At 33.7% G+C, this 15,937-nt stretch overlaps 1 protein-coding gene across 1 annotated transcript in view; it reads left to right on the top strand.

Moving 5' to 3' along the window:
- LOC128547423 (heat shock 70 kDa protein 12A-like) overlaps positions 1-15,644 on the top strand; it is a 55,983-nt gene extending 40,339 nt beyond the window's left edge. Inside the window, exons 6-7 of the mRNA XM_053520217.1 lie at positions 8,599-8,733; positions 12,495-15,644. Of these exons, the coding sequence (XP_053376192.1) occupies positions 8,599-8,733; positions 12,495-13,417 (1,058 nt within the window). The 3' untranslated portion in view covers positions 13,418-15,644. The remainder of the gene's footprint in view (positions 1-8,598; positions 8,734-12,494) is intronic.
- The last annotated feature ends 293 nt before the right edge of the window (positions 15,645-15,937 follow it).

The following is a 15,937-nucleotide window of genomic DNA, read 5'->3' as shown; positions in this document are numbered from 1 at the left end:
TTTACAATGCCTATACATGTAATATATTTACTTTTTACCTACCTTCATCTCCACGTATAATCATAAGATAATTCGCAAAGCTTTCTATATTAATGAGCAACTTTAATGGTGTACTTGTGAAACGTGGCCTAATATATATATATAGGGATTGTGAGGGTGTGTTTTAGTGCCTTTTCGATTAATGGCAATCTTCCAAAACTTTTATATTATAAGATATTTACTTATTGTATTTGATATAAGCGATTCTTTAATTTTTTTTATTGGTGTATTTTTCTACCATAAGTGTATGTTTGTCGAAGGAAAAAATTAAGAAAGATGTCTGATGACGTTCGTTCTTATTGATCGGCCCCTAGTTATTCTTACCTGTTAAACAATGTCTAACGAGGGGATGTTAAATTTATAAGATAAGATAATAAGATAAGAGTTTTGTTTATTAATGTGAATTTTGTGAGCATATAAACATAATTACCTACAGTATTAAACAATTTAACACACCCGGCTACAAGGAAATTCAATAGAAAGAACATGCGTTATGTCACATGAAAAGAGCGTTCAAACCAATGGTCATTTTACGTATTACAATCAAACTAACGTAAACAAAATGAACGTACGGTTTGAAATACGTATACTCATGTACTTACACGTAACATATGATTAAATAACAATAAAACCTGTCAACTGATTACACATGTACATTTGATTGATATTTGCGAAGGTATCAATATATTTTCGCAATATAAACGAAATTGTTAGAAGAAAAAACATGGATAAATATCCAACAGGGACGTACACACGACCAACATTCACATACACGCGCAAATGCACACACACACACACATACGCGCGCGCGCGCGCGCATGCAAAACGAACAAAAAGGAACACAGTGGGGCACGGTCAGTGGCTTAATCAACACAGGGGAGCTAAAACCGATTTATGGCGCGCACCTAACCTCACAATTACCCCTACCATGATCCAAATACACGGGACAGTGTAAATAAAAGTAATCCCCGCAAGGTGAGTACTTAAACACGCAATGGCAACAGAAGGCATTGCATGTAAAATACTAAAATTCTCTTGTATATTTATATAAAAGGCAAGTTTTAAGAACCGAATCGCATGTACTCAATAAATTTGCTGAAGACGGAGCATCAAGATAAACAAGGGCCCGACAAAACACGTCAGAAGACAGAAATTGAAATAGTGTAGTCCCGATAGAATTTAATACTGCCTATCATAGAGTTCTCCTCTCCTCCGTCAGACACAAGCAAAGAGGAAAGCGTAGCACCCATCTGTAAAAATAAATTGGCCACTAAACAATCACCTTAAAGATACCTCCTCACGCAGAAGTGTCTTTAAATTAATTATTTTAAAACCAAATCCGAATTATGGTAGTAAAATGAAGCAAACTGTTTAATGCAGTTTATAATAAAGGTAGCCTTTCTGAAGACGTTTATTTGTAATATATTAATTACGTTCATTAAAATCATCAACATGACTACACGCTCCGGCAAACTGAGTTAACTGAGAAATATATATCCCATAAGGTTACATTCCGATCCAATGTGGATAATTTACAATTATACTAACATTAAAATCATCCGTCATGTCATAAATTTTTGTATGTATGATATTGTCATAAATAGAGATATGTAAATCTTAAAATGAAGCAGCAGTATCTGAATTGTTAGTTTTATTTAACTGGCGGTCCCAGGGATGAATTGTATCCACCAATTGAGCACAAAATTATACATATTAAGAATATCATCCAGATAAGATAACGTATTATTAAATGCAGAAATAAGGTTTGCCTATTCAGAGAAAGGTTCAATATAAAATTTCTTTCCTAACAATATAAACAAATCTGCGACAGGATGCACACAATTTGTTACCATTGAAATACCAATCACTCTGGAAACTGCTTCAAAACCTGACGTAAATATTGTTCAATAAAAACAAAAGGGTTTTACAAACTTCGTCATAGATCCACATAGTACACGTATATGATTTTAACAACGCAACTGCTAAAACTAGTGCAATTAAAGCTTTCTCGAAGTTGCAAGCGAGAAATGTAGTATTCTCCCTGGCAAAAGTCTTGAATTAGGGCAGTTAGTTTGTCATTTATCAAATCATGCGGCAGAGTGGTATAAAATAGAAATAAATATTTTATAAATAGGACGTCCTGCCATGGTTTTATTACGACTGTATTGAAGGAGCGCTGTATGGATAAAATCAAAAGACACTGTCTCGTTATTTAGTTTGCTAAAAACTCGGGCCGTGATGTACGGCAATCAGAGCTCTGCGCACACTGCTTCAAGACCATCGAACACTCTCTGGATCAAGATTAGAAATGCAGATACACTTAATGTTTTCAAATATCTGTTAACACCCAACATCTTCTTACAACACGTCTGCATCTTGTTCCGTCTTGTATTCGTTTACATTATTTGAATGTCTACTTTCAGTGTATACGCATGAAAAGAGTGACATATGAATGTGGTATAATAATATTCATGTTAATAATAACAATAATGCAAAACTACATAACCTGTATATGTAGAATATTTAAAATATCAAATGACATATGTGATCAATTAAAGGGGTAGTAACATGATAAATTAACATCAGATAACAAACAATCTCCCTCAATAGACAATTGGCGAAAACCCCGAGAAAAAAGTCCGTAGGCATTTTTTAGTACAATATGGTATCATACATCAAAATGTTCGTTGGGGTATATGGAATTCAGCCATGGTGGATACCAGGCTCAAATATCCCTTTTCAAGTTTACATGAGGCCCCCAAAGGGGTGCACATGATAAGAAATATTAATGAAAGTAAAATGCTGTTTAAATTACAGGTTAAGGTAAATCTGACTTAAAAATATATAATAGAGTAGAAAGATTCAACTATATAATCTAATTTGAGGTATAAATGTAATTTGCAAGTGAAATTAAAGACTAATAGGCCTTAAATTAGGGGTTCTTTACATGATGATGTGACGTATCCAATATGTTAAAATGTGCGGTACATTGGTATTAACATGTAATTAAGAAATGAATGTTTATCCTCTATAGTATCCAGTGCATATAAAAACTAAGACATATTCCATTTTCTTTGAATTTTCATATATAATTCAAGAGGCCCCAAAGAGAATTACACTCAAAATGAACATTTTTAACCGGACATGCTGCATATCATTTTTGTCATCAATGTAACATTCAGTGAAGTGTGTGGATATACTCACGCAGTCTTAAAACGTTAATAGTACTAAAACTTATTGTGTAAATTAATTTTATTGTTTATATTATTGCAGCATCACTTTCTGTTGAGGTCTGAGAACACTAAAACCGAGACTTTCGCAAAACACTTTAATACAGGTATGAGAAATAATATAGAATAAGTAACTTCAAGAAAGTGTAGAGCCAATATATTATATATACATGTTACTTCGCTGCATTTCATTTCCTTATTTTCATTTAATTGTTACTACAATAAGAGTGTGTAAAATATCGGCTTATTGGTACTAACTTTTGAGACACATATAGTCAAATTGCCAAAATATGGAATACTGAACCGATATATACACTCCAAAAAGTAAACGCGCAATATCACTTTTTGGCAAATATTTCATTTTTCTTTTTTTTGCAAAACATTGTGTGTAAATATTTGATGTACATTGATATACACATATAAAATTGCCAAACTTTTCAAAATTCGAGTGCATTTGAAGAATAGTGAGAGCTATTCTGTTCACTCTGGTGTTAGTGTCGCCTTTGTTGACATCCTCACCTTGGATAAGTTTTGCATGTTAGTTCATAACTTTGCAATCAATATATGTGTTATGATTAAACTTTTACATAAGGCTTTTGTGTCATCTAACCTATTGAAATAAAAATAATCTTGACTGAGTTTAATACAAAATATGATTCCTTTTCAAACTAGAATATTTGGTAAAAGATTAGCGTGTACCTAAAAAACAAGATATATTTCAGAAACTACATGCATTTGATTAAAACTTCATATAGTGCTTCCGGTCATCAAACCACAGGAAATAACCAGTATACGGTTTTGTAAGTCTTGCCCAGTCATGGTCCTTGTTAAACTTAGAAGTTGTTAAATAGTCGAGGGTACAGGCTTTTGGACAGTTATTGTTATTAAAATCGTTATCGTATTCTATCAATGGCCAGAACAGGCAATTTTCAAAAATATTTTGTTGAAGCAGTGGTATGCCATAAGACCAAATGTTGGAGTCACAAGATGTAATACTACTACAATATAGAAAACCTCGTATGACATTACACGTAAATGTTTGTAATCGCGTCTACATCACACACTTTACAGATATTTGGTATTCCTTACTGATGATCAAATTTCTATACATCGAAATGAAATTGATACGAGTTTCTAAGGTGGTAGTAAAATGTAGCCATATGCTCATGTAACAAAGGTCATGCTTAGACTGTCCTAAAGAATTGATGTTGCATTTTTAGCTCACCTGTCACGAAATAACAAGGTGAGATATTGTGACCGCTTGATGTCCGTCGTCCGTCGTGCGTCGTCCGTCAACAATTTCTAAATAAAATCTTCTTCTTGAAAACCACTGGGCAGAATTACACCAAACTTGACAGGAATGATCCTTGGGTGGCCCCCTTTCAAAATTTTTCAAAGAATTGAATTCCTTGCAGAACTCTGGTTGCCACGGCAACCGAAATGAAAAACTTTAAAAATCTTCTTGTCCAAAACCACAGGGCCTAGGACTTTGATATCTGGTGTGTAGCATCATCTAGTGGTCCTCTACCAAAATTGTTCAAATTATCTCCCTAGGGTCAAATATGGCCCCGCCCATGGGGTCACATGGTTTATATAGACTTATATAGAGAAAACTTTGAAACTCTTCTTGTACAAAACCACACGGCTTAGGGCTTTGATATTTGGCATGTAGCATTATCTAGTGGTCCTCTACCAAGATTATTCAAATTATCCCCCTAGGGTCAAATATGGCCCCGCCCCGGGGGTCTAAAGTTTTACATAGACTTATAAAGGAAAAAGGGTTTAAAAATCTTCTTGTCTGAAACCACAACACTTAGACCTTTGATATTTGGCTTGTAGTATTGTCTTATGGTTTTCAACCAAAATTGTTCAAATTGTACACCTGGGGTGAAAAGAGGCACTGCCTGGGTCTTAAGTTATATATAGACTTGTATAGAAAAAAAACTTTAAAAATCTTCTTGTCTGAAACCACACGACCTAGGCTTTTGATATTTGGCATGATGCATTGTCTAGTAGTCCTCTACCAAAATTGTTCAAATTATGCCCCTGGGGTTAAAAGAGACCCCGCCCTGGGGTCACTTAGTTATTATGTGAGTTATATAGGAAAAATACTTAAAAAGTCATTCTATCCTATTTCCAAGACTGTTTAATTATAATTACCTGATGATCCCAAGTAATATGATGTCACTTGACTGTGACCTTGACCTACTGATCTACTTTCTTGTTTTTTAAGATACAGCCTTGAAATTTTGATGACATACACAGTTTTGCACACCAATCGTAAAACTGAATTTCATTGACCATGAATGTGTGTGACCTACTGACTTTCTTAATATTTTATCATCAGTTTGACATTTGAAACATGTAGCTCATATTACTCAGGTGAGCGATCCAGGGTCATCATGACCCTCTTGTTACTTTTTGAGAGAATTTTCAGAGCACAAGGCTAGAAAAAAAATCGCAAGGACGAATATTAATTAAGAAAAACTAGGTTCGAAGGAAGATCCTTCCACCTCAAACAAAAAACCCATATCAGTGATTGTATGGATGTGTACATGATTAATTTTACAATTAATAGACATGAACAAAGTAAAATTTATAAACAACGAGAAAGATACGGACACACAAAGGAACAAAGTGGAGCACACATTTGGAACTGTCAGTTGCAAAAACACAAGTTAATTAAACTTAAACCAGTAAAAAGTGAAGTAAATCTTCCTCCTAATCCTTTCAACTTTTCAGAGTTACATAACAGTGTAAATAAAAGATGTGATGGCAAAGTATGTACAATACGAAATGTTTCTGTAAATTTAAATACAAAGTAAGCCTAACAACTCTTAAGACATGTACTCAGTTCTTTTAACCAGAGCAAAATAGGCTTCTAGAGAATAATAAGCCTAGAAGTGAAAAAATAACAATATTTTAATGTTGAGCTGAAACTACATGGAGGGCCATCAGGTTGGAATTTAGCCCTGGCCATCACTAAGGTGCCAGAAAAATCATTTCATGCAGTCATTTGTACATAAAAATGCTTACTCTCAGGAATCCTTACAAGTATAACCATCGTTAATAACGGACAACAAAATATACATACTTATTCTATTATCAAAATTGTAAACAAACAGATTTCACAGGTCCAGGACATTCTTGTTCCTATAGCATGAATAGAAATGAGTATATGAGGACAAAGAAGAGCCGATATCTACAATCTGCAAAGCACAAAATTAAACAAAATAATGATGATTACATCATTTTTGAATATATTAGAATTTTCTAGCACCCTTTATGGCTACTTCATAAACTCCACATACCAAAAACTTAGCTGGTTGGGAAAATAGGCGCTACATGTTCACATGAACATCAGTGATCCTTTTCAGGTAATGAAATACTTACAATAATAAAAAGTAATTATCAGCTATGCAGTGTCATTGTGATATATACTGAAGCGGACACACACCAGTACTGGTGTCATGTGGTACATGAAATGCTGACCTACAGCAGCGGAAACCTAAATACTTGACAACTGCTCCGCTGATACCGAATTGGTTACAAATGTCTTTGACTTGTCCCTCTGACTACCTGAATCAAGTGATCTGATTGCTGTTTGGGGTATATTCCAATGTTACAAGAGATCAGATGAATAAAGAAACCGGTATAGGTGACATTGCTCAATATAATTATAGACTTGCTACTAGTATATCAAGAGAGCACACATTTTGGATTAATCTGGTCTTGGAGCAATATTTATACTATGGCATATTAGTTAAAGTTCCACTTACAAGTTATTAAAGAGATGTGAATACCAACATAAATATAAAATGGTGAATCATAAATATCGTCATATCTTAAATATATTTCAGCAATGATTCTATTAACTATATAATAACTACTTATTAATCTAAATTATCATAAAATGTGAGTAATTTAAACCACGTTGGTGCCTCAAAATTGTTTTTTTTTGGGGGGTGGGGGGGCGGTAAAAACTACCTAAGAACAAATATTAAATTGCAGTGAAGAAAATATTCTAGTAAATTTTATGGTTTACAACAAATGAAAGAAGAGGGCAATTTATCAAACTTTTTCGACAAACTTTAAAATTTGCTTACCAATTATTCTACAATAACATGACCCCATATTATTTTGTGTATTAGGATGCCTGTTACTCACCTGAACCTTAAATACTCAACCTTACTATCGTAGAGATTTCACAAATAGAGTAAAAACAATATACTTCTAAATTATGCGCTACCTATCTAAAATTTCAAAATATTTTTAAAAACCCTGTAATGGGCCTCAAATTCTAAAATAATTAGTGTGTTGAACATATTTATTCATATTACAATAATTTAATCTAAAACAGATACACATTTGATCAAATAATAATAAAATGAAAATTTTCTCTAATTTCCCTTAAAATTGAGAAAAAACTAAATTTACCCTTTTGGGGCCTCACAAAAAATAAAAATGGATTTTGAGCCTGGTATCCACCCTGGTTGAGTAGAAGAAACAATAACAAATGTTTTAAGGTATGATACCATATTGTACTAAAAATGCCTACGGCTTTGTTAACCAGGCCTCTTTTCCCAGTTAGCCAACTGTCTACAATTGGCCCAAGAGCCCTTTAAGAGGTTTCTCGACCTTCTTAAAATACTATAATTAAGTAATATTTATGAACGTATTTGACTAACTTCTATGGAAAACGAAAAAAAAATTTGCCAAGAAAAATTACAAAAAGGAACATAATAGATTCATAGGCGAAATTGTCTATAACTAGAGCCGCTCATTGCATCTCATATTATTTCCCATCTTTCATAATTTTGACTTATGACCGATCTGATTGTTATCTTAACTTGACTAAGATATTATGACGATTTACATTATGTGAAGTCCAAACTTAATCAAGGATTAATTGAGCGGACTTCGTCGATTTATCTCAGTGGGCACTAAATCATAGATCTCATAACTTCGGTACTAACTTGATAACTAACTACATGTAGCTGCTTACAGTACTTGACCTAGATATTGATGCACAAATGGTATAATTTCATCAAGATAATGTCAAAATAAAAATTTCATCATATTTACTCATATTGATAGAAGATGCGAAAATGCGTATACTGTCTTATAATAACTTCCTAAACACCTGTACGTCTCTTATTTATCACTTTTCGTTTACACTCTTCAGAAATTTCAACCAGTCCACTAAGGGCCATGACTCTGCTCTTACTTATATTTGTAAAGTCAAAGCTTCAGGTGGAAAACAGCATGCTGACTAACATTTTTTAGTTATATTTCTAGTCATGTATGTTGTTCATGTCTTATATTTAAGGCGGAACTGTTGACATCACTGTACATGAAGTCACTACAAGCGGTGATTTAAAGGAACTATACAAGGCAAGCGGAGGGGCGTGGGGTGGAACTAAAGTAGACAATGCATATGAAACGTTCCTTTCTAGTATTACAGGTAAGAACTCGTCGGTATCTGGTTAACTCTGTGACGTATACCTGAACAAACTTTACAAATTAGCCGAATCTTTTAAAAAAAAATCGAGATAGTAGTCTTGCCAAACTACAATCATTTTTTATATATTATACGAATGTATTGCGGATTAGAAGACAACGGGCCTGCAAAACGTAAGCTCTTGCAAAAGTCATGAAACATAAGAGAGATTTGTTTGGGGTATCATGTCATTTGCTTACGACGTGATAGTCCTTTGCGGCAGCACTGTAAAATTGGACATTCTGCTCAGTGCTACAAGTAGACACCGTCGTTTATATGACTGAATAAATATTGAAAATGACGCTGAACCCCGGACACACAGAGTCTCCATTTACATCTTCTTGTATAGTACAGTGCGATATGTTTGAGAATTTTCAGAAAACAAACCAACTGCGCACATAACAACATACACATATGACCTACACTGATTTTTGGAAGGACTTTTTATGAGCTTGCAAGGTATGTGAAATATTGTTATATTACAGATTTAGTTACAGTAATTATTTGTTTCTGTTGCAATGAAAGATTCTTGACTTGAAGATACATGTCACCGTAAATGGTTTATGGATTTATAAACGAGAGTAAAATTTCATGAGAACATTATTTCGACAAAAATAAATTCTGTGTAAATCTTTGTAAAATCGTTTTGTAATTATGTAAGGACCTTAGGTCATTGTTAACAAGAAGTATTTGAACGTGAAATTTATGTTTACGCCTTCTTTTTTTATACGTTTGATGTAAGTATATTAAAAAAAAATGTCTTTGAGAATCGGACTGCAGTTAGTTTTTACTTGTATTTATGTATCAGCATGCTTTGCTTGTTTCATTTTACTTAAGTATAAGCAGAAGAATTGTTGTAGTGTATTAAAGCCGACTATTGTTTGCCTTTATGTTATCGCACATTGTTTTTGAAGAACCTACATATAAGTATTGTATGGTGTACTTAACAGGACTATTGTTCCACTTTTTTTTGTCGCGGCCTACATATACATGTAGTATGGTGTACCCCAGTGTTACATTATATGCCCTGATATTTTATGTACAATGACACTGTGTTACGTATTTTATATTTTTACCCCAGATGTTTATACCTGGAGGAATAAATCTTTGAGCCCAGGCGACCTATACCTGAAAGATTACTTTTATCCTAAGAAGACACTAGACCAGGGAAGCAACCACTTTTACCCATTAAGACCCTAAACCTAGAGAAACATCCGAATCTACACATTCCGGCGATCTGTTGTGCGATCCTTCTACCTGTGTGCGACCGAATGCTACATGGATCTGTTATCGTAAGATTCGAAACCGTTCGAAGGAATCGACACTACCATGAGCCAAATTAGAAACATGGCTGTCCGGATTTGACTTTTAAGTACCATTTAATTCTTTTACAGTATTTTCATAGTGTTGACGTTTTGTTTACGTAACTATAGTTAGCGCTTTGTCGTGTATGGACAGCCATTCGAAGAAACCATAGAGCACTTTTCTTTATTTTATTCGTTGTATTTTTCTATCTTTTGTTTAGCATTTGTAAATAAATCTGTAAATATTGTACAGAGTTGTTTGATGTTGTTCTGATTTGCTGTTGTGGTATGTTTGTCCGTCTGTCCCCCGTCCTTTGACAAATTCCTAAAGACATCAACTTTGTCTATTTCATATTCCATCTTATGTGACTAATGAATTGTGACAAAAATATTTGTAACGGCAACCAGTAAACCTAATACGGATTTATTTACTAGATTCAGTACCAGAACTAAACTGGTGTTGATCAGTTATGTATACGCAGATATCTGGGAACATCCATTGAGTGACATGATGCAGAGGTGTAGAAAAATAACTTCAGATATATTTTCTTCTCTCAAAACATCATAGAGAACATTCTGCTTATCCATGAAATGATATTTTGCTCGACGCATTTAATTAATCAGGTGGTCTTGATACTGGCATACATGACCTTAAACATTGGTGTTATTCATGTTGCTAGTGTTTAAAACACACACACAAAAACTTGCGTACTTGATATGCTGACCTTTTTTATTTTCATAAACAATGATATTCAATATTTACATTTATATCGGTGGGTAAAGGAATGGTCAGATCGTTAAGCACAACATTTATGTTGTGTTTCGTTTTATCAGTTTGAACATTTCGGCAGGGATAGTGACCGCATTTTTGGTCATCGATTTTTGAAAAAAAAGCCTGAACCAGTGGCTGCGGTCCCAATACCCCGCTTTCATTATTTTTGGGAATCGTCTAATCACCCTTTAGATTTGGTACCTGCTTTTTAATTTTGACTTTTTACTGTTTCTGTGATAAGCAGGTTCAATAACCTTGGATCTCCTGTCTGAATTCTAGTTTGTTTAGATCTGCACATTTTTTATTGTTCAGGGCTAGTCCTGAGGACCACACGCCGCTTTCCATCGCACTCTAGTTTGTCATTGAAAGCTCCCTGTACACTACTGTATGAACGTATCTTCGGGTGTCTCTTAATTGTACTTTGGTATTTGGAACATGTGCTATATTGAGTTATGCTCAACCCGGAGCTTGTGGCCGTGGACGGTATAAACTGCACTCGTGATGGGCTTAAACAGGCGCGATACGTTTTAAGTATACGTATTAATGTCACACTAATGGGTGTGACCTAATATTTAGAACAACGTTCATCGTTCTTACAATAAACCAAGAATTATTTGTATTTACATGTATATAAGCTAAATGTTCAGCCTTCTTGATACATTTAATATTTTGTTTAATAGTGAATCAAACTAATGACTACTTTTACATTTGGTCTTCGGTAAATCATTCCAATGCCATTTGAAATAATGCTTTTTAGATAAAGTCATGAGAAATTAATTTGAGGTCACGGCCATTTCCTCATTTATTTTGCATATTCATTTTCATAATTTAATGATGTAAAAGCGATCGGTGAATATTAAGTAAGATGTGAGTTGTGCAAAACTGTCAACTTCGCCACTTGTAAAGAAAAAAAGCAAGGATAAATATCCAACAGGGAATGTCACGTTCCAAAAATGCAGCCTCTCCAAACCGAAACTCGGAAGCATAAACCAGTTTATGGTGAAGTCATGTTCTTGTTAACTCCCCGAAAAATGGAGAGTAAGATTTAGGCTTATAGTACTACACACTTGTTATGTTCTCGGTGTTATTTTCACTAACCAGGCGTACTTGCAAAACAAATTTAATTTCCACTGTTGTCCATGGACATACTCAATCAAACTGAGCCTGCAACATTTTCATTTTGGTCCTGTGGAGTTTCCACTTTTTCTATTTTACACTGCTTGAAAAGAAATAACAAAAGTAATGAAATGTACGTAAATATCTCACACAGTAAGGACATTTTATAAAATCCAAAATCATAAATTCAAATTTTATTGTGACATCAAAGTTCACACTTACATCCATATTTTTATCCGCTAGTGTATATACCACTAAGTGGAGTTTATTAAAATGTATAGAAATATCATTCATTAAGTAGGCATTATACGCACCATACACAGTATTTTCATAATTGCCACAGACAAAAAGAAGTTATTGAAAACAATTCTCGAAACTTCTTTTCTCTGTCTATATGTGAATGCCACTTTATATATACGTTATTGCATCTTTACCTTTTGTAGCGTAGTGAGCGCAATAAAGACATTGTTTATAAGATATACATATTTGTCGAGGTATAATACTTATCTTTCGAAAAACATTTGGTTTTACAGATGAAGACGTTATACTGCAATTCAAGAAGAAACATATGGATGATTACATTGAAATGTTCCAAGACTTTGAATTAAAAAAACGTAAGATCAGCCTGACCAAACAAGGAATAATTTCTTTCCGTATGCCTTGCAGTCTTTCCATCCTTTATTTTGAGATGAGAGGAAAAACGTTGAAGGAACAGACACTTTACAGCGACAAGGTTAAAGTATTTACCGATAAGTTGAGGGTAGATGCTGATATAGTCAAAGAGTTCTTCATGCCAACTATCCGAAACATAATCGATCATGTTGCCACCTTACTGGAAAGGCCTTCAGTCCATGGCTGTGCTGCTATCCTAATGGTTGGTGGATTCTCCGCATCACCAATTTTACAAGAGAGCGTCCAGACCAACTTCCCAAATCTCAGAATAATTGTTCCTAATGAGGCTGGCTTAGCAGTATTGAAAGGAGCTGTTATCTTCGGCTATGAATCTAAGGTAATCACGGAAAGAGTCTGCAAGTACACATATGGAACAGATTCGACCCACAAGTACAGCGATAGATGCAAACATCCTGAAGGAAGAGTTGAAATTGATGTTCACGGAGACCTTCGTTGTTATGACATATTTAGCATCCATGTTGAAGCCGGACAGTCTATAAAACTGAATGAAGAACAGCAGGAACGGATTTATAGTCCCGTATCTGACGGCCAAATTGCTATTAACTTCGATATATATTCATCATCTACAACACATCCGCATTTTATTACCGATAAAGGATGCAGAGTTATCGGAGATTTCTCAATTCCTATTTCCGATACAAGTTTGGGAAGGAATCATAAATTTGGTACGAGTTTTATTTTTGGCGGGACAGAAATTGTCGTGAAAGTTTTTGACAAGGCAACTGGCGACGTGACATATAGATCAGTCAATTTTCTTGGATGAACATACGCAGTCACATTGTAAATAAATACTTGTGAAATAAACAGTTGGATCAGTTGTTACAAATGTAAAATATATATAAAGTGTTTCTGTATATAGGTAATACATGCGTAACTATTCGAGACGTTGAATATTACACGATCTTAAAACCAGCAACATGTACAGCATACAGAATGAAATATTGCACGTGCATATTAAGTGCAGAAGATTTAAAGAATTACCTTATCAGGAAAACATGAATTCAGCTTATAAAGACATTTAAGTCGCATAAGTAGTATAATGCTACTATTTGCAACGTTGACATTACTTAATTATATGTATACCTGTAAATAGTGATCGTTTTGTGCTAGAAACTCATGTTACCTTATTTTTGATGCATTTTCACATTATTATAAATGGCCTTATGGTACATTTTTGTTTTGACCAAAAAAAGTATTTGAGCTGAAAAAAATGATCCTGGGTAAAATATTTGGAAAAAAATGGAGACAACTCTGCTAAAACGTTTTTGTAGGCTTAGATGGCTATGTACTTAACATAATGCATAGTACATAGTATCTCATGCATTTCATGCACTTTTTACATCTAAGCACGAAAAAAAATCATGTCTAATTACTGTTATGGTCAGCACTTTGAAACGAAAAATATGTAAAGATCAATATTATATAATGCCCTGGGGGGAAAGTGTGACATTATTTAGATGAAATTTGTCAACAAACAGACGAATTTTTTTAAATGTTAAAACCCACAGAATTTCACAAGGTAAAATATGTTGAGAAAGCTATTGCTGGAAAGAGAATGATCCCTGCTTTCCACATACGTCATAGTATGGGGAAAATAACAAGAAATTCAGGACTTTTTGATGCATGACTGTGTTATCCTGCTTACTTTCCCATTGCCCTGATATAAAATAGACAGGATTATAATTGGCAAACGGTGTTCATTCAACAGTTTCACTCTATAATAAGATTGTTTCCCTTGTGTAAAGAGGGCTTAGAGTAAGTCTCTAGGTAATGTTATTTTTTGTGAAATAACTTTTTTCAATGAAAGTCTTTATTTAAAGCAACAAAACAACTGTATTATGGATTTGATCAAGTTACTAAGAAAAATTAAAATTCAAAACTGAAATATTTCGATCTACTAGCCTATAATGGCTGAAAATTATTATGTCAGTAGATGATTGTACCGTAAAAGATGACACAATTTTGTCGTGCTATATTACGACAACATGTAATCAGCAGATAAATACGTGGGAGAGCGGCGTATCTTAGTGATAAGACCTTTGTAGAGGATAAAAAACTCTGACTATTAATTTCTTACCTGGGCCATCATCACTCTACCGCTCTCCAATTTAAAATGGTTTACAAACCTGTACATTATATCTTTGGCGTGTTAAACCATACAGTTGTTATAATCGTGTTCCAATGATTTAAAAACAATGTTCTCATAGTCTGAGACTACGTATGTTAATATTTTCACATATATAGTTTTTTTTTGTATAATCATTTCGTATATACTACATAACGCTTCCATCGTTATTACTCTCTATAGATATTGAACAAAGATTGATTTGAAATTATTAAGCTGTATGGTGTAATTTTGACTCACTGCATCGACAAGACTGATAATTGTATTCAAAAATATCATTTGACTTCAACATTTGACTTCAGAAATATTCAAAGTAATCTATGGCACCATATAAGGGTCTTGCACCCTGGCAAAAATTCCTATTCAGAAATATATTATATAATTTAATCAAAGATGTATAAGACAAAATACTTGCATTCAGCTATTTCATGCATGTAAACAAACTAGGTAAAACAGAATGTGTATGTTTACCGTGCTAATTAGCTTTTGACTATCAATTTTTTTTTAAAAAGAAGAAAATGTCTTGACCAGGACTATGAAGAGTATCTAAAACAATTGCATAAACAGGCCGTAGCGCGAAAATTAGTCTACACCATATTGTTGAATGATGTTGATAGTCAACTTTTCCCGTGCATCTCTCTGCAGGTGCGTGACTTTCTTTTCAGAGTTTTGACGTTATCAAATGGCGGCCATTTCAACATATTTACTATACTTAATATTTGTAATATGTGTGTTGTGTTTATGCACAATATGATATTTCTGGTACTTCATAAAGCTGCTAACATGAAAGAAAATAAATTTAGTTATTTTGTAAAATAAAATACTGTTTATCTATGTTTTTGTTAGGAAAAATCTATATATTGTATTTCTACCAAATTATTCAATAAATTTCAGAAAACAAACACAAGTCGTTTTCGCGAAAACAATGTTCCTTAAAACTGGCCGTTATTTTATAATACCGGTATGTGAATTCGCGAAAATGTGTGTCAGAGTAATGTCAATTCTATCATAAACAGTAAACCTTTAATGCTTCGTATTCTCATGAACCTTTGTATATATTTAAAGCATTTGGATAAATCAGAATATCATGGCTTTGACGTACACATTTTCAAAACATTTTATAAAGAATTCTGATATGAAAACTCTATGCACATTTCC

The sequence above is a fragment of the Mercenaria mercenaria genome, chromosome 12 (genome assembly GCF_021730395.1).
Source record: "Mercenaria mercenaria strain notata chromosome 12, MADL_Memer_1, whole genome shotgun sequence".
Taxonomy (NCBI): domain Eukaryota; kingdom Metazoa; phylum Mollusca; class Bivalvia; order Venerida; family Veneridae; genus Mercenaria; species Mercenaria mercenaria.
Note: the sequence above shows the minus strand (reverse complement) of the source record. Positions and strands in the feature narration are given on the sequence as shown.